The sequence below is a fragment of the Somniosus microcephalus genome, chromosome 16 (assembly GCF_052327205.1).
Source record: "Somniosus microcephalus isolate GS21.2 chromosome 16, FLI_Smic_1.0, whole genome shotgun sequence".
In the NCBI taxonomy this organism is placed as follows: domain Eukaryota; kingdom Metazoa; phylum Chordata; class Chondrichthyes; order Squaliformes; family Somniosidae; genus Somniosus; species Somniosus microcephalus.
This window is the reverse complement of record NC_141002.1, coordinates 71,025,525-71,051,445: the sequence shown is the minus strand read 5'-3', so window position 1 is coordinate 71,051,445 and position 25,921 is coordinate 71,025,525. Positions and strand designations below refer to the sequence as shown.

The following is a 25,921-nucleotide window of genomic DNA, read 5'->3' as shown; positions in this document are numbered from 1 at the left end:
CCTTATTTGACGTTTTCCTTAAATTGCAGATAAATTGTACAACCAAAAGAGGGACAACTGATCCCCGGCCGATGTTATTTTAATTTAAGTTGATAAGCTTGATTTTGACGTTTTCTTAAGTTGCAGATAAACGGTACAACCACAAAAAACCACAAAAGAGATGAAAGTGAGTGCCATATTTGGATCAAGGGGCGCTTGGAGTGTATAAGTCAGGCCGCCTCCCATCCGCCAGGGGGCGCACGGTGAGGAGCCGGGCCTTGCAGGAAAGCCGTGGCTTCTTGGCCCTGAACCGACCGTCAGTTGAGCTGCGCGCCGATCTGGCGCCGGATTTAGTTGTGTCGGTGGCTGATTGTGCGGATTAAGTTACGGGGCTTTATTCCCTAACTCCCGGCATTTATCATGTCGGGATCGTGGCTGGCGTCGACACAGAAGTAAGACCTGCGGCCCGCGCCTTTCCGCGAACCTGAGGCCCGTCCTCCTGAGCCTGGGCCCCTGTCGCACACTGCGCACCCGGGCGGGAGAGAGGGGTCGGTCGGTGGATGGATGGATGGTGTGTGGGATGTGAATGGGAGAGGGGTCGGTGGGTGGGATGTGAATGGGAGAGGGGTCGGTGGGTGGGCGGTGTGTGGGATGTGAATGGGAGAGGGGTCGGTGGGTGGATGGTGTGTGGGATGTGAATGGGAGAGGGGTCGGGCGGTGGGTGGGATGTGAATGGGAGAGGGGTCGGTGGGTGGATGGTGTGTGGGATGTGAATGGGAGAGGGGTCGGGCGGTGGGTGGGATGTGAATGGGAGAGGGGTCGGTGGGTGGATGGTGTGTGGGATGTGAATGGGAGAGGGGTGGATGGTGTGTGGGATGTGAATGGGAGAGGGGTCGGTGGGTGGATGGTGTGTGGGATGTGAATGGGAGAGGGGTGGATGGTGTGTGGGATGTGAATGGGAGAGGGGTCGGTGGGTGGGATGTGAATGGGAGAGGGGTCGGTGGGTGGATGGTGTGTGGGATGTGAATGGGAGAGGGGTGGATGGTGTGTGGGATGTGAATGGGAGAGGGGTGGATGGTGTGTGGGATGTGAATGGGAGAGGGGTCGGTGGGTGGGATGTGAATGGGAGAGGGGTCGGTGGGTGTGTGGGATGTGAATGGGAGAGGGGTCGGTGGGTGGGCGGTGTGTGGGATGTGAATGGGAGAGGGGTCGGTGGGTGGGATGTGAATGGGAGAGGGGTCGGTGGGTGGATGGTGTGTGGGATGTGAATGGGAGAGGAGTGGATGGTGTGGGATGTGAATGGGAGAGGGGTCGGTGGGTGGGATGTGAATGGGAGAGGGGTCGGTGGGTGTGTGGGATGTGAATGGGAGAGGGGTCGGTGGGTGGGCGGTGTGTGGGATGTGAATGGGAGAGGGGTCGGTGGGTGGGATGTGAATGGGAGAGGGGTCGGTGGGTGGATGGTGTGTGGGATGTGAATGGGAGAGGGGTGGATGGTGTGGGATGTGAATGGGAGAGGGGTCGGTGGGTGGGATGTGAATGGGAGAGGGGTCGGTGGGTGTGTGGTGTGTGGGATGTGAATGGGAGAGGGGTCGGTGGGTGGGCGGTGTGTGGGATGTGAATGGGAGAGGGGTCGGTGGGTGGGCGGTGTGGGATGTGAATGGGAGAGGGGTCGGTGGGTGGGATGTGAATGGGAGAGGGGTCGGTGGGTGGATGGTGTGTGGGATGTGAATGGGAGAGGGGTGGATGGTGTGTGGGATGTGAATGGGAGCGGGGTCGGTGGGTGGGCGGTGGGTGGGATGTGAATGGGAGAGGGGTCGGTGGGTGTGTGGGATGTGAATGGGAGAGGGGTCGGTGGGTGGATGGTGTGTGGGATGTGAATGGGAGAGGGGTCGGTGGGTGGGTGGTGTGTGGGATGTGAATGGGAGAGGGGTCGGTGGATGGATGGTGTGTGGGATGTGAATGGGGCAGAGGGATCTGTACGGGGGACATAGAAACATAGAAGATAGGAGCAGGAGTAGGCCATTCGGTCCCTCGAGCCTGCTCTGCCATTCAATGCGATCATGGCTGATCATCCAAATTCAGTACCCGGTCCCTATAGAAACATAGAAGGTTGGGGTGCGCGAGGTAGTGTAGAGCCCGGGGAGAAGGGGCTGAGGGCGGCACACGGTATTATCTTCCAAGTGAAGGTTTTTGTAAAGCCTCTAGTTTGATCATCATTTGGTGTCTCAGTCTATTTTTTTTTTTAAAGTACTCTGCCGAACTAATAAATAGCATCGCAATATACTGTGGATACTGGAAATCTGAAATAACAACAGAAAATGCTGGAAACACTCTGCAGGCTAGGCAGCATCTGTGGAGAGAGAAACGAGTTTCAGGTCTGGGACCCTTCATCAGAACTGGAAAAAGCTGGAGATGTAACAGATTTTAAGTAGATGCAGAGGCAGGGTAGGTGGGGTGGCGGGGGGAGGAAGGAACTGAAGGAACATTCTGTGCTAAATAGGAGGCAGGAAAGATAAAATGTCGCAAATGGGGATGGCAAAATCATACAGCCTGAAGAATGGGGGCAGGGGTTCTAGTTTGAAATTGTTGAGCTCCATGTTGAGTCCAGAAGGCTGTAAAGTGCCTAATCGAAAGATGAGGTGCTGTTACTTGAGCTTATGTTGAGCTTCATTGGAACAATGTAAGAGGTTTGGTAATGCAGATTGGGCGACCGCTTTGCGGAACACCTCCGTTCAGTCCGTAAGGGGTGACCCTGAGCTTCCGGTTGCCTGTCACTTTAATTCTCCGCTTCACTCCCACTGTGATCGCTCTGTCCTCGGCCTCTTACAAGAGTGCCTGACCCGAAACGTTAACTGTTTCTCTCTCCACGGATGCTGCCTGGCCTGCTGAGTGTTTCCAGCATTTTCTGTTGTTATTTTATAATATAGCATATTTTGCTCAATAGTTTAAAGGGAACTATTGCATAGTGAAATTAGTTTGAATTGCATAGCAATAAGAATTTGCACAATTACTTTTAAAGTCCAAACATTGCTTTCTAAATCTTTTATTCTAAACCTTTTATTCTAGACGATTGAGTGGAGATGTGATGTCCCCTGCAGTTCGGGACGCTGAGATTAGCAGAGCTGCTCTGAGACGCAACGCTCCAAGACAAAAAGACGACAGTATTCTTTTCACTTTGCGTCCGTTCTGACAAAGGATTTCTACTTGAAATGTTTAACCTGTGTTTTCTTCATCAGATATGATGCATTTCTTGTATTTCCAGCATTTTCTCTTTATTTAAGATCTCTCAAATGTTTTTCTTTTTTAAATCTGGTGTTGCACTGATTCAGTTTAAGCTTTTTCATAACATAACAAGAATTAGGAGCAGGAGTAGACCATACCATCCCTCAAGCGTGCTCCGCCATTCAATAAGATCATGGCTGATCCTCGACCTCAACTCTACTTTCCCGCTTGATCCCCATATCCCTTGGTTCCCCTAGAGTTCAAAAATCGATCTATCTCAGACTTGGAAAAAACTCAACGAGTCAGCATTCACAGCCCTTTAGGGTTGAGAATTCCAAAGATTCACAATCCTCTGAGTGAAGAAATTCCTCCTCATCTCAGTTCTAAATGGCTGACCCCCTATTCTAAGACTATGCCCCCTAGTTTTGGACTCTCCAGCAAAGGGAAACAATCTCTCAGTATCTGCCCTGTCAATCCCCCTCAGAATTTTGTATGTTTCAATGAGATCACCTCTCATTACTCTAAACTCCAGAGAGTATATGCCCTTTCTACTCAATCTCTCTTCAGTTCTCTTTGTGGCTCGGGGAAATATTGGTGTATTTTTGAAGGGGGTGGGGTGAGATCTGCCATTCATATCTAGATGGTTCGGACGAGGACATTAAGTCCTGGAATTTACATTAGGAAAGATCTGGAAGATGATTATCAAGACTTCAAAAAATTAACACACCAAGAAGAAGCATTTGAAGCACAGACATGGCCATCAACACCTGTGGAAGGATAAAACCAACAACAAATGGGAGAGGAAAGAGCAAAGTCAGGCAGGCCCCCATCTCCATGCAGTGAAATCAGTGGCAGAAATAGAGTTGCCTAGGATATTGATGTTTTTTTTAAGTACTGCAAAAAAATGTATTTCCATACTTTTGCAAAGATAATTGCAATACCTAGTGTGCATCTGTTCTGAGTTTACTTGTGGCAAGTTATGGTTGTATAGCAGCAGCTTAATTATAATATATAACATATTTTGGGCATTCATAAATCAGTTTTGTCCACTTCTCACTATGGCAGTGCAGCTTCTAGTTATCTTGTTCTCCACACAGGTATATTAGTCAACAAAATAAAATGAAAATGTCCAGAAGGAAAAGAGAATGAGTGAGTATTTGCCACAGAGTCTAAACAGTGAACTTGCCTGTGGAAGCTATGTTTATTTGGACTTCAAAAAAACTTTTAAAGAACATAAGTGGCTTTGATATACATATTAACAGCTTGATTATTATAGAAGGAAAGAAAGACAGGAATGTTAAGGAAGAAAAGAGGATGGCAAGTTTCTTGGGGACAATTTCAGTAATGGTGGAGATATCATTTGATGTTGGATATGGGGGCTTCATTTGCTGTTGGATATGGGGGCTTCATTTGATGTTGGATATGGGGGCTTCATTTGATGTTGGGCTATAAGATATGGGGGCTTCATTTGATGTTGGGCTATAAGATATGGGGGCTTCATTTGATGTTGGGCTATAAGATATGGGGGCTTCATTTGTTGTTGGATATGGGGGCTTCATTTGCTGTTGGAGAGGCCCAAGAATGTCCTCTGACACAAAAAGATTGGGGCTGACAGAAATAAGACTTGATAGTTGTTCAGCTTTGTGTAAGACTCGATAAAACTGCTTTTGAAGAATCAAAAGGAACAAGAAATTCATTGCTCCAGTAAATGACATGGTTGAGGTGGATTGATCCATTGCAGTGTTGGAAGATTGGAGATTGAAAGCATTGAGTGGAATGATGAGCAGCGGGAGGTCATTTGTATGAAGAAGAAACAGTGGGAGAGAGGATAGAGCTTTGAGGAACCCGAAGTTAAATGAAAGCAGATGAGCTGAACTGTCAAATACAGTAAAACTATAGCATTTTGAGAAGAACTACACAACATAAGAAATAGGAACAGGAGTAGGCCATTCGAGTCTGTTCTGCCATTCAATAAGATCATGGCTGATCTTCTACTTCATCTCCACTTTCCTGCACTATTCCTATATCCCTTGATTCTCATAATATTCAACAATCTATCAATCTCTGTCTTGAATATACTCAATGACTGAGCCTCCACAGCCCTCTGGGGTAGAGAATTCCAAAGATTCACCACCCTCTGAGTGAAGAAATTTCTCCTCATATCAGTACTAAATGGCCGACCCCTTATTCTGAGACTGACCACTGGTTCTAGACTCCCCAGCCAGAGGAAATGTCCTTCCTGCATCGACCCTGTAAGAATTTTGTATGTTTCAATGAGATCACCTCTCATTCTTCTAAACTCTAGAGAATATAGGCCTAGTCTACTCGATCTGTCATCGGAGGATAATCCCCCCATCCCAGGAACCAGTTTGGTGAGCTTTTGTTGTACTTCCTCTCATAGTCATAGAGTTTTACAGCACAGAAAGAGGCCCTTCGGCCCATCGTGTCTGCGCCGCCCATCCATCCCTGTCCAGTCTAATCCCATTTTCCAGCATTTGGTCCATAGCCTTGTATGCAATGGCATTTCAAGTGCTCATCCAAATGCTTCTTGAATGTTGTGAGGGTTCCTGCCTCCACCACCCTTTCAGGCATTGAGTTCCACATTCCAACCACCCTCTGGGTGAAAAAGGTCCTCCTCAAATCCCCTCTAAATCTCCTGCCCCTTACCCTGAATCTATGCCCCCTTGTTATTGACCCCCCCACTAAGGGGAAAAGTTCCTCTTTATCTACCCTATCTATGCCCCTCATTATTTTGTACACCTCAATCAGGTCCCCCCTCAGCCTTCTCTGCTCCAAGGAAAACAACTCCAGCCTGTCCAGCCTCTCTTCATAGCTGAGGCGCTCCATCCCAGGTAACATCCTGGTGAATCTTCTCTGCACCCTCTCCAAAGCAATCACATCCTTCCTATAGTGAGGCGACCAGAACTGCACACAGTACTCCAGCTGTGGCCTCACCAGCGTTTTGTACAGCTCCATCATAACCTCCCTGCTCTTATATTCTATGCCTCGGCTAATGAAGGCAAGTATCCCATATGCCTTTTTAACCACCTTATCTACCTGCTCCGCTGCCTTCAGGGATCTATGTACATGTACACCAAGGTCCCTCTGACCCTCTGTACTTCCTAGGGTCCTACCACTCATTGTGTATTCCCTTGCCTTATTTGTCCGTCCAAAATGCATCACCTCGCACTTTTCAGGGTTAAATTCCATTTGCCACTTTTCCGCCCATCTGACCAACCCGTTTATATCGTCCTGTAGCCGGAGGCTTTCCTCCTCGCAATTTACCACCCCACCAATTTTCGTGTCATCTGCGAACTTACTGATCATACCTTTTACATTCTCATCCAAATCATTTATGTAGATCACAAACAATAAGGGACCCAGCACCGATCCCTGAGGTACCCCACTGGACACAGGCTTCCAGTCACAAAAGCAACCTTCGACCATCACCCTCTGCCTCCTGCCACTCAGCCAGTTTAGGATCCAACGCGCCAAGGCACCCTGGATCCCATGGGCTCTTACCTTCTTGACCAGTCTCCTATGCGGGACTGTCGTCAAAAGCTTTACTGAAGTCCATGTAAACCACATCCACAGCATTTCCCTCATCCACCCCACTAGTCACCCCGTCGAAAAATTCGATCAGATTTGTTAGACATGATTTACCCTTGACAAAGCCATGCTGACTATCCCCGATTAATCCTTGCCTCTCCAAGTGGAGATTAATTTTGTCCCTCAGAATTTTTTCCAATAATTTCCCCATCACAGATGTTAGACTCACTGGCCTGTAATTCCCTGGTTTATCCCTGCTACCCTTCTTGAATAATGGTACTACGTTAGCTGTTCTCCAGTCCTCTGGTACATCCCCTGTGGCCAGAGAGGTTCTGAAAATTAGTGTCAGAGCCCCTGCAATCTCCTCCCTTGCCTCCCACAGCAGCCTGGGATACATCTCGTCCGGGCCTGGGGATTTATCCACTTTTTGGCCCGCTAAAACCGCTAGCACCTCCTCCCTCTCGATGCTAATATGTTCAAGTATGTCACAGTCCCCTTGCCCGATTTCTATGTCTGCATCGTCTTTCTCCATAGTGAACACAGATGCAAAAAATTCATTTAAAACCCCGCCTACATCCTCTGGCTCTACACACAGATTGCCACTTTGGTCCCTAATGGGCCCTACCCTTTCCCTGGTTATCCTCTTGCCCTTAATATACTTATAAAACATCTTAGGATTTTCCTTTATTTTGCTCGCCAGTGTTATTTCATGGCCCCTCCTCGCCCTCCTAATTTCTTTTTTAAGTATGCCCCTGCACTTTTTATACTCCTCTAGGGCTTCTTCTGTCTTTAGTCTTTTGTGACTGCCAAAAGCCCCCCTTTTATTTCTAATGCATTTTTGTATATCCCTTGTCATCCAAGGTTCCCTTTGCTTGTTGGTCCCACCCTTGACCTTTACAGGAACATGTTGGCGTTGTACTCTCTCTATTTCCCTTCTGAAAGTCTCCCACTGTTTTGATGTGGATTTTCCTATAAGCAGCTGCTCCCAGTCCACTTTGGCCAGATCCTGCCTTATCATATTAAAATCGGCCTTTCCCCAATTTAGAACCCTTATTTCCGGGCCGTCTTTGTCTTTTTCCATGACCACCTTAAATCTCACCGAATTATGGTCACTGTCGCCAAAATGCTCTCCTACTGACACTTCCACCACTTGCCCGGCTACATTCCCCAGAATTAGGTCCAGTACCGCCCCCTCTCTTGTAGGACTTTCTACATGTTGGCTCAAAAAGCTCTCCTGGATGCACTTTAAGAATTCTGCACCCTCTAAGCCTTTCACACTCTGACTGTCCCAATTTATATTGGGGAAGTTGAAATCCCCCACTATTATTACCCTATTATTTTCGCACTTCTCTGAGATTTGCCTACATATCTGTTCCTCTATCTCCCCCTGACTGTTTGGGGGCCTATAGTACACTCCCAGCAAAGTGCTTGCCCCCTTTTTGTTTTTAAGTTCTACCCATATGGCCTCATTAGAGGAACCCGCTAATATATCATTCCTCCTTACAGCAGTAATTGACTCCTTAATTAATATTGCAACACCCCCTCCCCTTTTACACCCCCCTCTGTCTCGCCTGAAGATTCTATACCCCGGAATATTGAGCTGCCAGTCCTGACCCTCCCTCAACCATGTCTCCGTGATAGCAACAATATCGTACTCCCATGTGTTCAACAACAACTTCAGTTCATCCACCTTATTTGCAAGACTCCTTGCATTAAAATAAATGCCTTCCAGCCCTGCCATATTCTCTTTTGCCTTCACATATTTGCTCTGCCTTCCCAGCTGACTTGTTTTTCCCTCTGTATTTGGCCGTAAATCACCCCCTACTATAGCTCCACTCTGTACCCCAACCCCCTGCCAAGTTAGTTTAAACCCTCCCCAGCAGTGCTAGCAAACCTCCCCGCAAGGATATTGGTTCCCCCCTGGTTCAGGTGTAAACCGTCCGACTTGTACAAGTCCCACCTTTCCCAGAAGCAGACCCAGTGATCCAGGAAACTAAAGCCCTCCCCCCTGCACCATCCCTTTAGCCACGCATTCATCTGTTCTATCTTCCTATTCCTATACTTACTAGCACGTGGCACCGGGAGTAATCCAGAGATTACAACCTTTGAGGTCCTGCTCCTTAATCCTTCACCTAGCTCCCTAAATTCTTGCTGCAGGACCTCATCCCTCTTTTTACCTATGTCGTTGGTACCAATGTGGACCACGACCACTGGCTGTTCTCCCTCCCCCTCCAGAATGCCCTGCAGCCGCTCAGTGACATCCTTGACCCTGGCACCAGGGAGGCAACAAACCATCCTGGATTCACGTCTACGGCCACAGAAACGCCTATCTGTTCCCCTTACTATAGAATCCCCTACCACTATTGCTCTCCCACTCTTTTTCCCCCCTTCCTGGGCAGCAGGAGCACCCCCAGTGCCAGGAAGTTGGCCGCTGCTGCCTTCCCCTGGTGAGTCATCCCCCTCAACAGTATCCAAAGCGGTATACTTGTTTGAAAGGGGGATGTCCGCAGGGGTTCCCTGCACTACCTGCCTGCCTTTGTTGCTCCGCCTGATGGTCACCCCCTGTGCTGCCCTACCCTGAGGCGTGCACAACTCGCTAAACGTGTTATCCACGAGCCTTTCAGCATCGCGCACGCTCCAAAATTCATCCACCCGCAGCTCGAGCGCCGCAATGCGGTCTACAAGTAGCTGCAGCTGGATGCATTTCCCGCACACATGGTCGTCAGGGACACTGGCAGCATCCCTGACTTCCCACATAGAGCAGGAGGAGCAGAGCACGGGTCTGAACTCTCCTGCCATGACTTACCCCTTTAATTACTTTAAAAAATTTATTCAATACCCCAGTTACAGGTATGCTCTAGGGCGCTTTATTTACCAACTATCCCCACTACACCACAGAAATTTAACACCACAGAATTCAAGCTTGTATTGAAAAAAGAGAAATACTCACCAACCAATCACCTACCTGCTCCCTGGTGACGTCACACACTGATTACTTTTTACCTCTCTCCCCGCTGCTGAGTTGGTAAGCCTTGCCTCTCTCCGGTTTTTATACCGGTCTCACCACGCTGCTCCCGACTGGTCTCGGGCCTCGCTGGTCGCCGGGTTTTTTCCCAAGCTCCTCCTCGCTGCTCCCGCTGTATATGCTTCCTTAGGTAAGGAGACCAAAACTGTACACAATACTCCAGGTGTGGTCTCACCAGGGCCCTTATAATTACAGTAAGACGTCTTTACTCTTATACGCAAATCCTCTTGTAATAAAGGCCAACATACCATTTACTTTCCTAATTGCTTGCTGTACCTGCATGTTAACTTTCGGTGATTCATGTACACCCAGGTCCCTCTGAACACCAACATTTCCCAATCTCTCACCATTTTAAAAAATACTCTTGCTTTTCTATTTTTCCTACCAAAGTGGATAACTTCACATTTCTCCACATTATACAGGAAACTTTCGTTTAAACGGCACCTAAATATCCAGAATTCTCTATTAACTGGCAAAATTCATACTCCGAAAACAACACCTCAATAACCGGAACTGTTGAAGAGTCCAAGTCTCCCGCGGTGGCCGAGTTAGTCAGTCAGTGGGGGTAGTTCTCCAAACTGCCACTACTCGGCTTCTTGGCGCTGTCGGAAGTCCGAACACCTCAATAACAGGAGTCTGACTCTCCCGCGCTGCCGGTAGTCTCTTCCGATCTGCCAATTATATACAGGAAACTTTGTGCTATCTGGAGGTGAGCTATCCGGCAATCTGGAGCCACCGGGGCCACACCCGAGTGTTTAGAAGCTGTTGCTAAGCAACCGTGTTTGTTGTCAAATACGGAGATAAGAATCTCCGTATCTCTCAACATTAACTCTGGAGAGTACGGCACTTTTTAGGCAACGGCAGCAGCTCGGTCCCGTGGGTGCCGGATAGCACAAAGTTTCCTGTACTGCACATTTCTTGATTTTTTTAATTTTTGTTTGTTAAAAATAGCCTCGGTAGATAACCTGCTCTGTCATCCGGAATTTTTAATCAACCGACACCATCCCAGTCCCGTCGGTGCCGGATACCAAAGAGTTTCCTGTATTCCATTTGCCGTGTTCTTGCTCCACTCACTTAGCCTGTCTATATCCCCTTGAAGCCTATTTGCATCCTCCTCACAACTTGCATTCCCACCCAGCTTTGTGTCATCAGCAAACTTGGATATATTACATTTGATTCCCCTCATCCAAATCATTGATGTAGATTGAAAATAGCTGAGATCTAAGCACTGATGCTTGCGGTACCCCACTAGTTACAGCCTGCCAACCTGAAAATGACCTCTTTATTCCTACTCTGTTTTCTGTCCGTTAACCAATCCTCAATCCATGCTACTATATTGCCCCCAATCCCATGAGCTCTAATTTTGTGTGTCACCTTATCGAATGTCTTTTGAAAATCCAAATACAGTACATCTACTGGTTCCCCTTTATCTATTCTGTTAGTTACAACCTCAAAAAACTAACAGATTCGTCAAACAGGATTTCCCTTTCATAAATCCGTGTTGACTCTGCCCAATCCTATTATTATTTTCTAAGTGCCCTGTTACCATGTTCTTAATAGATTCTAGCATTTTCCCTACTACTGATGTCCGGCTAACTGGTCTGTAGTTCCCTGTTTTCTCTCTTCCCTCCTTTCTTAAATAGTGGGGTTACATTTGCCACCTTTCAATCCACAGGAACTGTTCTAGAATCTGGAATTTTGGAAAATGACAACCAATGCATCCACTATCTCTATAGCCACCTCTTTCAAAACCCTAGGATGTAGGCCATCAGGTCCAGGGGATTTATCGACTTTCAGTTCCATTAATTTCTCCAGTACTTTTTTGTTTACTAATTTCTTTCAGTTCCTCATTCTCGCTAGAGCCTTGGTTCTCCACTATTTCCAGGAAGTTTTTGTGTCTTCTTCCATGAAGACAGACACAAAGTATTTGTTTAATTTCTCTGCCATTTCCTTATTCCCCATTATAATTTCTCCTGTCTCAGCCTGTAAGGGACCCACATTTACTTTTAAGACCCTAGTTTCGGATTTAAGTAAATCACTTTCAAACTCCATATAAAATTCGATCATATAATGGTCGCTCTTCCCTAAAGGCCCCTTTATACAAGGTTATTAATTAACCATTTCTCATTGCACAATACTAGATCTAAAATAACCTGTTCCCTATTTGGTTCCTTAACATACTGATCTAGAAAACTATCTTGCATACATTCCATGAATTTGTCCTCCACACTATTACTGCAAATTTGGTTTGCCCAGTCTATATGTAGATTAAAGTCTCCCATGATTACTGTATTACCCTTGTTACATGCGCCTCGAATTTCCTGATTTACACACTGCCCTAATTTACAACTACTGTTTGGGGGCCTATAAACAACTCCCACCAATGTTTTCTGCCCCTTGCTGTTTCTTAGCTCCACTGAAACTGATTCTCCTACTTGATTTTGGGAGCTAAGATCCTTTCTCTCTACTGTCTTTATCCCATCGTTTATTATCAGGGCTACCCTTCCTCCTTTTCCATTTTACCTATCTCTTCTAAAAGTTAAGAATCCTGGAATATTTAGTTCCCAACCTTGGCCACTTTGCAACCATGAGCATAGTGTTGGAGGTGGAGGTGGAGGTGGAGGTGGGGGTGGGGTGGTATCATATGTAGCCAAAAATTGCAGTCAGCTGTGTACCTCCAGAGTATGCTGCCGACCTGCAAAACGAATACGAACCTACCTGATGGGGGCCCTCCTGCGTAAACTTGCTGCCTGACACTGAGTAGGAGGGCAGTGTAATGGTCCACGGATCCCAGGGACACAACCTGTGCGGAAGCGTGGGCCTGGCCCTCCAATCAGAAAACAGATTGGCTTTCATTCATTTACATTACTACATTAATTCATTACTACAGCCTTTAAAATACATACATATTTAACTTTTTTATTGTGAGAATCCAATTCATTACTTATAATTCCCACTTCTGAACAAATACTGTGCAGAGAGTTATGAAATGTAAATTGTATTTGAAAAGAACCTGCAGCTTTAACTTACAGTAGGATTGCTTCTCATTAAAGCTTTTAATGTTTAATTAAAAAAAGAACATTATCCCTATACGCGGTGGAAACTGGCCCTGCGCCTGTTTTCACCAGCCGTAGAATTTCCGTACTTAATTGCTGGGCAGATGGTGGGTAAATAGCCCAACTCTGTGTCATCAATTAGGTTTTTGGAGGCGGCGCGGATGACCTGTTAATGTGTACGTTGACAGACCGCAAGTTCGGGATTTAGCGCAAGTGCATTCGGAAATCCCAAACTTGCGGTGGATTTCAAAGGCGGTATGACATCATACCCACTACAAAATCCAGGCCATTGTGTCTTTAGAAGAGAATGCTGGGCTTTGGAGAGGTCCGATGAAATGACACGATTCATAGTGTTGAAGAGCACAGCTCCAAATGTATATAATGTGGACAGCAAGTTCACCAGTAAAATGACCATGCTGGTGATCATAATTAGACCAAAAAGGAGATAGATCAAGTCCAGGGAAGTATAGACCAGTTAACTGAACTTCGGTGGTAGGAAAGATAATGCAATCTTTACTTGGGTGTAATTGAAAGTCATCTAGAAACCGAAAATATAATAGAGTAGTCAGCACAGTTTCAAAAGGGACAATCATGCTTGACCAACCTTATTGAATTCTTTGACAAGGTAACAGAAAGAATAGACAAGGGTAATGTAGTTGATGTGATGTATTTAGATTTTCAAAAGGCCTTCGATAAGGTACTGCATAGTTGAGTCATGACTAAGGTCAGAGAATGTGTAGTTGGGAAAGACAGCAGAATGGATAGCAAGCTGGCTACAAATCAGAAAACAGAGTAGGGGTTAAGGGTACCCATTCAGAGTGGCAAAAGGTGGGAAGTGGTGCTCCACAGGGATCGGTACTCGAACTATTAATGTTCACAAATTTATGATTTAGACACTGGAATTGGAACTACAGTTTCAAAAATTGTGGAGGATACTAAATTGGGAGTGTGGTTAACACAAAGGAAGAATGGGGGGGAAAATACAAGAGAACATTAATAAACTTGCAGAATGGGCGTGTAATTGGCAAATTAATTTCAATGTAGGAAAGTGTGAGGTGGTACACTTTGGTAGGAAGAATAAAGAGGCCACATACTGCATGGATAATCTAAATGGGGTAGAGGAGCAAAGGGATCCAGGGGTATACATTCACAATCACTAAAAGTAGCAACCCAGGTTAATAAGACCATTAAAAAAAAAATCCAAACCAAGCACGGGTTCCTTTCCAGAGAGACATAATTGAAAAGCAGAGAAGTTATGTTAAGCTTGTATTGCACCTTGGTTAGCCCACACTTGGAGTACTGTGCACAGTTCTAGTCTCCACATTATAAAAAGGATATAGAGGCCCTGGATAAGGTGCAAAAAAGATTAACAAGGATTTTTTTTAAGTTCATTCATGGACTGTGGGCGTCACTGGCAAGGCCAGCAGTTATTGGCCATCCCTAATTGCCCTTAAGAAGGTGGTGATGGGTTGCCTTTTTACACCGCTGTAATTTGTGTGATGAAGTGCTGTTGGGTTGGGAGTTCCAGGATTTTGACCCACCGCCGATGAAGGAACGGCGATATATTTCCAAGTCAGGGTGGTGTGTGACTTGGAGGGAAACTCGGAGGATGGTGGTGTTCTCCTGCACCTGCTGCCCTTGTCCTTCTATGTGATCGAGGTCGTGGATTTGGGAGGTGCTGTCGAAGAAGCCTTGGCAAGTTGCTGCAGTGCATCTTGTAGATAAAAGAAAGAAAGACTTGCATTTATAAAGCGCCTTTCATGACCACCGGACCTCTCAAAGCGCTTCACAGCCAATGAAGCACTTTTGAAGTGGAGTCACTGTTGAAATGTGGCAGCCAATTTGCGCACAGCAAACTCCCACAAACAGCAATGTGATAATGACCAGATAATCTGTTTTTTTTATTTTGTTGGTTGAGGGATAAATATTGGCCAGGACACCAGGGATAACTCCCCTGCTCTTCTTCAAAATAGTACCATGGGATCTTTTACGTCCACCTGAGAGAGCAGACATGGCCTTGGTTTAACGTCTCATCTGAAAGATGGCACCTCTGACAGTACAGCACTCCCTCAGCACTGCACTGGAGTGTCAGCCTAGCTTTATGTGCTCAAGTCCCTGGAGTGGGACTTGAACCCACAACCTTCTGACTTAGAGGCGAGTGTGCTACCAACTGATGGTACACACTGCAGACCCGGTGTGCCAGTGGTAGAGGGAGTGAATGTTTAAAGTGGTGGATGGGGTGCCAATCAAGCAGGCTGCTTTGTCCTGGATGGTGTCGAGCTTCTTGAGTGTTGTTGGAGCTGCACTCATCCGGCTAAGTAGAGAGTATTCCATCACACCCCTGACTTGTGCCTTGTAGATGGTGGAAGGGCTTTTGGGAGTCAGGAGGTGAGACACTCGCCACAGAATACCTAGCCTCTGACCTGCTGTTGTAGTCACAGTATTTATGTGGCTGGTCCAGTTGAGTTTCTGGTCAATGGTGACCCCCAGGATATTGATGGTGGGGGATTTGACGATGGTAATGCCGTTGAATATCAAGGGGAGATGGTGACATGTTCCATCGCTTTGCTGATACCAGAGCTGAGAGGATATACTTATAAGGAAAGGCTAAACGGGCTGGGGCTCTTTTTTCCAGAAAAGAGACAACTAAAAGATGACCTGATGGAGGTCTTTAGGATAATGAAAGGGTTTGATAGGGTAGATGTAGAGAAAATGTTTCCACATGTGGGGGGAGTCCAAAACTAGAGGTCATAAATATAAGGTGGTCACTAATAAGTCCAATGAGAATTTAGGAGGACCTTCCTTACCCAAAAAGTAATAAGAACGTGGAACTCGCTGCCACAAGGAGTAGTTGAGGCAAATAGCATAGATGCATTTAAGGGGAAGCTAGATAAATACATGAGGGAGAAGGATATGCTGATGGGGTTAGATGAAGCGGGGTGGGATGAGGCTCGTGCTGAGCATAAGCTCCGGCATAGAGCAGTTGGGCTGAATGGCCTGTTTCTGTGCTGTAGACTTACAATTACAGCATGGTCCATAGTTTTTGAAAGTATCAATGTAAGGGCAATGGGACAGTTTTGAAGACTAAGAGTTTGAATGTCAATTCTGTTTTAAGTTCTGTGCTTGATACTAATGTAGAGCAAGTACTGATGAAGACTCATTGGAAATAAATGTTGAATATTTGCTTGTGAGCTATCAAATCCAACTTTCCTTAACTCATTCTCTAGAAGCAGCTAGTCTGGGAAAAAATGTTTCGGTTGTACAACTACCATTAGCTACTCGTGCTGCAGGTTATATATTCCATGAATTCTGTAAGTATTGATTAAGATAACTGAAGCCTTTTAGCCAGTAAGATTAGTTTGTTTCAGGTGGCTAGATACTGGAAATGATGTTGTATTTCTTCACGTTCTTAAAATATTGCATGGTGTTTGCCACATTATTTTGATTGTATGTGCTGCCAGCAATTTTGGTAATTGTGTGCCCAATGCCTGTTGCATTGAACAGTGTTCCTCTTTCCTCTTGCCCTTGTTAACAATCTGCATTATGGTACACCACATGTGATGGTTGTTTGCTGTTTCATGATTATTTGAAGCTGATGGCTCATTAGGACCATGGTATTTCACGTACTACAAAACTAGTGTTCTCCAATTTTTACATTTATAAGTTTGGTTAAAACCCTATATTGTACTAGATATAAACCAGCCTCTTGTTCTTGACAGACATGAATATGTGCATGAAAATATGCCCCATGTACCATATTTTACTTTAAGCACAGAGCATCTACACTTGCCAGCACTGGGTAGTCCTGTCCTCCTAAAAGCTGAACAACTTTTTAAAAAAATGCTGCCATAACACTGCACCATTCTTGCTGGTTAATTGGTTTCAGATTTTAACCATTTTGAAGAATTAACGCTTACAGTGCTTTAACCCTGTTCAAAGTCAGGTTCCACATATATCCAGTATTGGATGAGCAGAAATTTCCTCCAATTAAATATTGGGAAGACTGGAAACATTGTCTTCAGTCCCTGCCACAAACTCCATTCCCTAACCACCAATTCCAACCCCCTCCACTGTCTGAGGCTGAACCAGACTGTTCGCAACGTTTGACACTGAGATGAGCTTCCGACCCATATCCTCTCCATCACCAAGACTGCCTACTTCCACCCCTGTAACATCGCCCATCTCCACCCTTGCCTCCGCTCATCTGCTGCTGAAACCCTCATCTATGTCTTTGTTACCTCCTAGACTTGACTATTCCAGTGATCTCCAGGTCGGCCTCCCACCTTGCACCCTTCGTAAATTTGAGCTTATCCAAAACTCTGCTGCCCAAATTCTAACTCTCAGGAAGGGAGGAAAAAGAGTGGGAGAGCAATAGTGGTAGGGGATTCTATCGTAAGGGGAACAGATAGGCGTTTCTGTGGCCGTAGACGTGACTCCAGGATGGTTTGTTGCCTCCCTGGTGCCAGGGTCAAGGATGTCACTGAACGGCTGCAGGGCATTCTGAAGGGGGAGGGTGAACAGTCAGAGGTCGTGGTTCACATTGGGACCAATGACATGGGTAGGAAGAAGGATGAGGTCCTGCAGCAAGAATTTAGGGAGCTAGGTAGCAGATTAAAGAGCAGGACCTCAAAGGTTGTAATCTCTGGATTACTCCCGGTGCCACGTGCTAGTGAGTATAGGAATAGGAGGATAGAGCAGATGAATGCGTGGCTAAAGAGCTGGTGCAGGAGGGAGGGCTTTAGTTTCCTGGATCATTGGGCCTGCTTCTGGGGAAGGTGGGACTTGTACAAGTCGGACGGGTTGCACCTGAACCAGAGCGGGACAAATATCCTTGCGGGGAGGTTTGCTAGCACTGTTCGGGGGGGTTTAAACTAAAATGGCAGGGGGTTGGGAACCTGAGCAGGGAGACAGAGGAAAGGGAAACGGGGATAAAAGCAAAAAATAGGAAGGAGAAAAACAAAAGTGGCAGTCAGAGAAATCAACGGTTTAAATCAAACGCGGCCACAGTAAATAATAATTCTAATAGGTCTAAGAGCGTTAAAAAAACAAGCCTGAAGGCTTTGTGTCTTAATGCGAGGAGCATTTGTAATAAGGTGGATGAATTGGCTGCACAAATCGAGGTAAACGAATATGATTTGATTGGGATTACAGAAACATGGCTCCAGGGCAGCCAAGGCTGGGAACTCAACATCCAGGGGTATTCGATATTCAGGAAAGATAGGCAAAAAGGAAAGGGAGGTGGGGTAGCATTACTGGTTAAAGAAGGGATTAATACAATTGTAATGAAGGATATTAGCTCTGATGATGTGGAATCTGTATGGGTAGAATTGAGAAATACTAAGGGGGAAAAAAACATTAGTGGGAGTGGTATATAGACCTCCCAACAGTATGGCGGAGGTTGGGGATGGCATTAAAAGGGAAATTAAAGAAGCGTGCAATAAGGGCACAGCAGTCGTCATGGGTGACTTTAATCTACATAAAGATTGGGCCAACCAAATTAGTAACAATACTGTGGAGGAGGAATTCCTGGAGTGTGTACGGGATGGTTTCCTGGACCAATATGTCGAGGAACCAACCAGAGATCAGGCCATCTTAGACTGGGTATTATGTAACGAGAGAGGATTAATTAGCAATCTTGTTGTACGAGGCCCCTTGGGTCTGAGCGATCATAATATGATCGAATTCTTCATTAAGATGGAGAATGAAGTAGTTGACTCAGAGACTAGGGTCCTCAACTTAAATAAAGGAAACTACGATGGTCTGAGGAGCGAGTTGGGCAGGATTGATTGGGGAATGACACTCAAAGGGTTGACGGTGGATAGGCAATGGCAAACATTCAAAGACCGAATGGATGAGCTACAGAATTTGTTCATCCCAGTTTGGCATAAAAATAAAACAAAAAAGGTGACTCAACCGTGGCTAACAAGGGAAATTAGGGATAGCATAAGATCCAAGGAGACGACATATAAATTGGCCAGAAAAAGCAATAATCCTGAGGATTGGGAGCAGTTTAGGATTCAACAAAGGAGGACAAAGGGATTAATTAAGAAAGGGAAAATAGAATATGAGAGTAAGCTATCAGGGAACATAAAAACTGACTGCAAAAGCTTTTATAGATATGTGAAGAGAAAAAGATTGGTGAAGTCAAGCGTAGGTCTCTTACAGTCAGAATCAGGGGAATTTATAATGGGAAACAAAGCAATGGCAGACCAACTAAACTCATACTTTGGTTCTGTCTTCACAAAGGAGGACACAAATAACCTCCCAGAGATGCCGGGGAACATAGGGCCTGATGAAAGGGTGGAACTGAAAGAAATCAGTATTTGTAGGGAAATGGTGTTAGGAAAATTGATGGGACTGAAGGCCTGATAATCTACATCTCAGGGTACTTAAGGAAGTGGCCCTAGAAATAGTAGATGCATTGCTGGTCATCTTCCAGAACTCGATAGACTCTGGAACAGTACCCATGGATTGGAGGGTAGCTGATGTTACCCCACTATTCAAAAAAGGTGGTAGAGAAAAAGCAGGGAATTATAGACCGGTAAGCCTGACATCGGTAGTGGGGGAAATGCTAGAATCTATTATAAAAGATGTAATAGCAGAGCACTTGGAAAGCAGCGACAGGATCGGACAAAGTCAACATGGATTTACAAAAGGTAAATCATGCTTGACTAATCTACTGGAATTTTTTGAGGATGTAACTGGTAAAATAGATAAGGGAGAACCAGTGGATGTGGTGTATTTGGACTTTCAGAAGGCTTTCGATAAGGTCCCACATAAGAGATTAGCGTGCAAAATTAAGGCACATGGGATTGGGGGCAAGGTATTGACTTGGATAGAGAACTGGTTGGCGGACAGAAAGCAAAGAGTTGGAATAAACGGGTTGTTTTCCGAGTGGCAGGCAGTGACTAGTGGGGTACCGCAAGGATCGGTCCTAGGACCCCAGCTGTTCACAATATATATTAATGATCTGGACGAGGGAATTGGATGTAATATCTCCAAATTTGCAGATGACACAAAGCTGGGTGGGAGGGTAAGCTGCGAGGAGGATGTCGTGAAACTCCAGTACGATTTGGACAGATTGGGTGATTGGGCAGAAACATGGCAAATGCACTATAATGTGGGTAAATGTGAGGTTATCCACTTTGGTGGCAAAAACAGGAAGGCAGATTATTATTTGAATGGCAATAGATTGGGAGAAGGGGAAGTGCAAAGAGACCTGGGTGTTCTTGGGCACCAGTTGCTGAAGGTAAGCATGCAGGTGCAGCAGGCGGTTAAGAAGGCAAATGGTATGTTGGCCTTCGTAGCAAGAGGGTTCGAGTACAGGAACAAGGATATCTTGCTACAGTTGTACAGGGCCTTGGTGAGACCGCACCTTGAGTATTGTGTGCAGTTTTGGTCGCCTTACCTGAGGAAGGACGTTCTTGCCATGGAAGGAGTGCAGCGAAGATTCACCAGGCTGATACCTGGGATGCAGGAATGACGTATGAGGAGAGATTGTGTCGATTGGGATTATACTTACTGGAGTTTAGAAGATTGAGAGGGGATCTCATGGAAACCTATAAAATTCTGTCAGGCCTGGACAGACTAGATGCAGGAAGGATGTTTATGATGGCCGGGGAGTCCAGAACCAGGGGTCATAGTCTAAGGATAAGGGGTAAGCCATTTAGGACTGAAATGAGGAATTTCTTCACCCAGAGAGTGGTGAACCTGTGGAATTCTCTGCCACAGAGGGCGGTGGAGGCCAGTTCATTAAATATATTCAAAAAAGAGTTGGATATATTTCTTAAGGCTAAAGGGATCAAGGGATATGGGGAGAAGGTAGGGACAGGGTACTGAATTTGGAGGATCAGCCATGATCTCATTGAATGGCGGAGCAGACTCGAAGGGCCGAATGGCCTACTCCTGCTCCTATCTTCTATGTTTCTATCAAGCCCTGTTCACCCAGCACCCCTGTGATCACTGACCTACATTGGATCCCAGTCCGGCCAAGCCTCAATTTTAAAATTCTCATCCTTGTTTTCAGATCCCTCCATGGCCTCGCCTCTCCCTATATCTGTGACCTCCTCCAGCCCTACAACCCTCTGAGATCTCTGTGTTCCTCCAATTCTGGCCTTTAGCGTGATTTTACTCACTCCACCTTCAGCTGGCTAGGCCCTAAGCTCTGGAATTCCTTCCCTAAACTTATCCACCGCTCTCTCCTTTGACGCTCCTTAAAACCTACCTCTTTGATCAAGCTTTTGTTCACCTGTCCTAATATCTCCTTATGTGGCTCGGTGTCAAATTTTGGTTGATAACGCTCCTGTGAAGCGCTTTGGGACATTTTACTATATTATTAAAGGAGCTATATAAGAACATAAGAAATAGGAGCAGGAGTAGGCCATATGGCCCCTCGGGCCTGCTCCGCCATTCAATAGGATCATGGCTGATCTGAATCTAGACTCACGTCCACTTCCCTGCCCTCTCCCCGTAACCCCTAATTCCCTTATCTGCTAGGACAATGTCTATCTCCATTTTAAATTTATTTAATGTTGCAGCTTCCACAGCGCTCTGGGGTAGCAAATTCCATAGATTTACTACCCTCTGAGTGAAGAAGTTTCTCCTCATCTCAGTTTTGAAAGGGCAGCCCCTTATTCTAAGATTATGCCCCCTAGTTCTAGTCTCGCCCATCAGTGGAAACATCCTCACTGCATCCACCCGATCAAGCCCCCTCACAATCTTATATGTTTCGATAAGATCGCCTCTCATTCTTCTGAACTCCAATGAGTAGAGTCCCAACCTATTCAACCTTTCCTCATACGTCAACCCCCTCATCTCTGGAATCAACCGAGTGAACCTCCTCTGAACCGCCTCGAGAGCAAGTATATCTTTTCTTAAATATGGAAACCAAAACTGCACGCAGTATTCCAGGTGTGGCCTCACCAATACCTTGTATAACTGCAGCAAGACTTCCCTGTTTTTATACTCCATTCCCCTTGCAATAAAAGCCAAGATTCCATTGGCCTTCCTGATCACCTGCTGCACCTGCATACTAACTTTTTGTGTTTCATGTACCAGGACCCCCAGATCCCTTTGTACTGTAGCACTTTGCAGTTTCTCTCCATTTAGATAATAACTTGCTCTTTGATATTTTCTGCCAAAGTGCATAACCTCACACTTTCCAACATTATATTGCATCTGCCAAATCTCTGCCCACTCACTTAGCCTGTCTATGTCCTTTTGCAGGTTTTTTATGTCCTCCTCACTCACTGCTTTCCCTCCCATCTTTGTATCGTCGGCAAACTTGGATATGTTACACTCGGTCCCTTCCTCCAAATCGTTAATATAGATTGTAAAGAGTTGGGGTCCCAGCACTGAGCCCTGTGGGACACCACTAGTTACTGATTGCCAGCCCGAGAACAAACCATTTGTCCCAACTCTTTGTTTTCTGTTAGATAGCCAACCTTCCACCCATGCCAGTATATTACCCCCAATCCTGTGATTTTTTATCTTGATCAGTAATCTTTTGTGTGGAACCTTGTCAAATGCCTTTTGGAAGTCCAAATACACTACATCCACTGGTTCCCCTTTATCCACCCTGTATGTTACATCCTCAAAGAATTCGAGCAAATTTGTCAAACATGACTTCCCCTTTGTAAAACCATGCTGACTCTGTCCTATTAAATTATGTTTATCCAAATGCTCTGATACTGTTTCCTTAATAATGGACTCCAACATTTTGCCAACCACAGATGTTAGGCTAACTGGTCTATAGTTTCCAGCTTTCTGTCTACTTCCCTTCTTAAATAAGGGTGTTACATTAGCAGTTTTCCAATCTGCCGGGACCTTTCCTGAGTCCAGGAAGTTCTGGAAAATGATCACCAATGCATCCACAATCCCTACCGCCACTTCTCTCAAGACCCTAGGATGTAGGCCATCAGGTCCGGGGGATTTATCTGCCTTAAGTCCCATTATTTTACTGAGTACCATCTCTTTAGTGATTTTAATCGTGTTTAGCTCCTCCCCCCCCCCCCCCCCCCCCAATTGCCCCCTGTTTGTCCAGTGTTGGGATATTTTTAGTGTCCTCTACTGTAAAGACTGATGCAAAATGTTTGTTTGGTGTCTTTGCCATCTCCATGTTCCCCACCACTAGTTTCCCAGTCCCATCCTCTAAGGGACCAACGTTCACTTTAGCCGCCCTTTTTCTTTTTATATAGCTGTAGAAACTCTTGCTATTTGTTTTTATATTTTTTGCTAGTTTACTTTCATAATCTATCTTCCCTTTCTTAATTAATCTTTTAGTTATTGTTTGCTGGCTTTTAAATGTTTCCCAATCTATCCTCCCACTAGACTTGGCTAATTTATATGCCCTTGTTTTCAGTCGAATACTATCCTTTATTACTTTACTAAGCCACGGATGGCTGTCTTTTCTTTTACTCCCCTTTTTCCTCAGTGGAATATATTTATCTTGAAAGATGTGAAATATCTCCTTGAATGTAGACCACTGCTCTTGTACCGTCTTACACTTTAATCTGTTTTCCCAGTCCACTTTAGTCAATTCTACTATCATACCTTCATAGCCTCCTTTATTTAAGCTCAGTATGCTGGTTTGAGATCCAACTCTCTCACCCTCAAACTGAATTTGGAATTCAACCATATTATGGTCACTCATTCCAAGGGGATCCTTTACTAGGACATTTTGTATTAATCCTGTCTCATTACACAGGACCAGATCTAAGATTGCCTGCCCCCTGGTTGGTTCAGTTACATACTGCTCAAGGAACCCGTCCCTAATACACTCTATGAACTCTTCCTCAATGCTGCCATGCCCAATTTGATTAGTCCAGTCAATATGAAAGTTAAAATCCCCCATGATTATAGCTGTTCCCTTATTACAAGCCCCAACTATTTCCTGATTTATACTCCGACCAACAGAGTTGCAACTGTTAGGAGGCCTATAGACTACGCCCACTAGTGACTTTTTCCCCTTATTATTCCTTATCTCCACCCAAACTGTTTCACTATCCTGATCCTTTGACCCAATATCATTTCTGACTATTGCAGTGATTCCATCCTTGATTAACATAGCAACCCCACCTCCCTTTCCTTCCTGTCTGTCCTTCCTAATTGTCAAATACCCTTGTCTGTTTAGTTCCCAGCCATGATTATCTTGCAGCCATGTTTCCGTAATGGCCACCAGATCATACCCATGTGTAGTTATTTGCACTGTCAACTCGTCAATTTTGTTACGAATGCTGCGTGCATTCAGATGAAGAACTTTCAAATGTTTTCTGATAATTTATTCCTGCTTTTACTACTTTACCTTTATCATTATACATTCTATCCCTTCCTGACACGCTCTGGTTTTTAATTCCCCCGCTGCTACCTTGCTCTATTGCCTTCTCCGCTGTCATTTTTATTTTTCGCTCTCTTAAAACCTCCCCCCCACTAATTAGTTTAAAGCCCTCTCTACAGCCCTAGTTATTCGATTCGCCAGGATTCCAGTCCCAGCACTGGCCAAGTGAAGTCTGTCCCAACGGAACAGCTCTCTCCTGTCCCAGTACTGATGCCAGTGTCCCAGGAAGCAAAACCCATTTCTCCCACACCAGTCTTTGAGCCACGCATTTAACTCTCTCTAATTTTATTTACCCTTGCCAAATTTGCACGTGGCTCAGGTAGTAACCCAGAGATTATTACCCTTGTGGTTCTGCTTTTTAATTTGGCCCCTAGCTGCTCAAACTCCCTCAGCAGAACCTCCTTCCTTGTCCTATCTATGTCGTTGGTACCAACATGGACCACGACAACTGGATCCTCCCCCTCCCACTCCAAGTTTCTCTCCAGCCCAGAGGAGATGTCCTTAACCCTGGCACCGGGCAGGCAACACAGCCTTCGGGACTCTCGCTCTCGACTGCAAAGAACTCTATCTATCCCCCTAACGATACTATCCCCTACCACTACAACATTTCTTTTAACTCCTCCCACTTGAATGGCCCCCTGCTCCACGGTGCTGTGGCCAGGTTGCTCATCCTCTATTTATTGCCTTTTGAATTAACCTGGGATTCTTTCCACTGAGACAGAGTGACTAAAAGGAAATTTACTGGAGGTTTTTAGAATTAGGAAGGGGTTTGATACTGTCTCTATTCACTTAATATCCTCTGGTTCAGGTGTCATTAAAGAGGGGTTGTCAATTTAAAATTGTCATTACAAGAATGAAGAACAACATTAAGAAAAAAAAAAATGCTGCAAGTTGTTGGAGCTTGCCATGCTTTTGATATGGGGAGTATTTGAGGCACTGAGCATTATATCTCTGGGAACAGTGGATAAAAATGTGAAAATATTGCGAGGGAGCAGGACAGTGGAATTAGTTTGGATTGCTCTAGCAAAGAACTGGCACAGACATGATGGGCTGAATGGTCTCCTTTTGTGCCATAAACTTACATGGTTCTATTGAACATCAGCAGAATTCTCATGAAGTATTAAAGGTGGAATACATTGCTATTACACTAGTTTGCAGCTGCAAGTTTCTAATTTCAACAGTGGCAAGCACAGAATGGAGGCCTGACCTTTGTCTTTTAGAGAGGAAAGAAAAATGAGAGCGGGTAAACTAGTTGTCTTTCTTGCATGCCTTCAGGTGCCTAACTGAAGAGTGGCATTGGCAGATACTTTGGAGCAAATTAGTTGCCTATCTTCCCCCTCATGGAAAAATGTCTAACCTGGGGGAAGTCTACCTGAAAGGATAGTACATTATAATCTCGATGTATTGTTGACAAGGTCTTCAACAGGCTACCTCAGGATTGCTGCCATTTCTCCCCTTATTCTCAGAGTATTGTAATACGTTCTGACAATTGTAATGTCAGTTATGGCTCATAGCCTAGCAATTCACTTTTGTTTAACTATGTTCTGTGGTTGAGAAGAGAATGCTCCCAACTAAAATTAAGTCCTGGGCCTGCTTGGCTTCTTAACTTTTTACATATAATCATCAAAAATTGCTGACCTTTTCAACAGTTCACTTTATTTTACAAAGGTGATGAATTTTGTGATGGAATGTGTTGAGTAACCATGTTTTAATAGAAATTACTTAAATTCTAGAGTATTGTTGATGTAAAATACA

At 45.2% G+C, this 25,921-nt stretch overlaps 1 protein-coding gene across 2 annotated transcripts in view; it reads left to right on the top strand.

Moving 5' to 3' along the window:
• The first annotated feature begins 229 nt into the window (after window positions 1-229).
• The window catches only part of nup107 (nucleoporin 107), a 64,576-nt gene continuing 38,884 nt past the window's right edge, over window positions 230-25,921 (top strand). Inside the window, exons 1-3 of one of the 2 annotated variants that reach the window (XM_086009220.1) lie at window positions 230-431; window positions 3,046-3,140; window positions 16,065-16,142. In XM_086009220.1, the coding sequence (XP_085865346.1) occupies window positions 400-431; window positions 3,046-3,140; window positions 16,065-16,142 (205 nt within the window). In that variant the 5' untranslated portion in view covers window positions 230-399. Of the gene's footprint in view, window positions 432-3,045; window positions 3,141-16,058; window positions 16,143-25,921 lie in introns of both variants that reach the window. The other variant, XM_086009218.1, reaches the window with a different exon arrangement.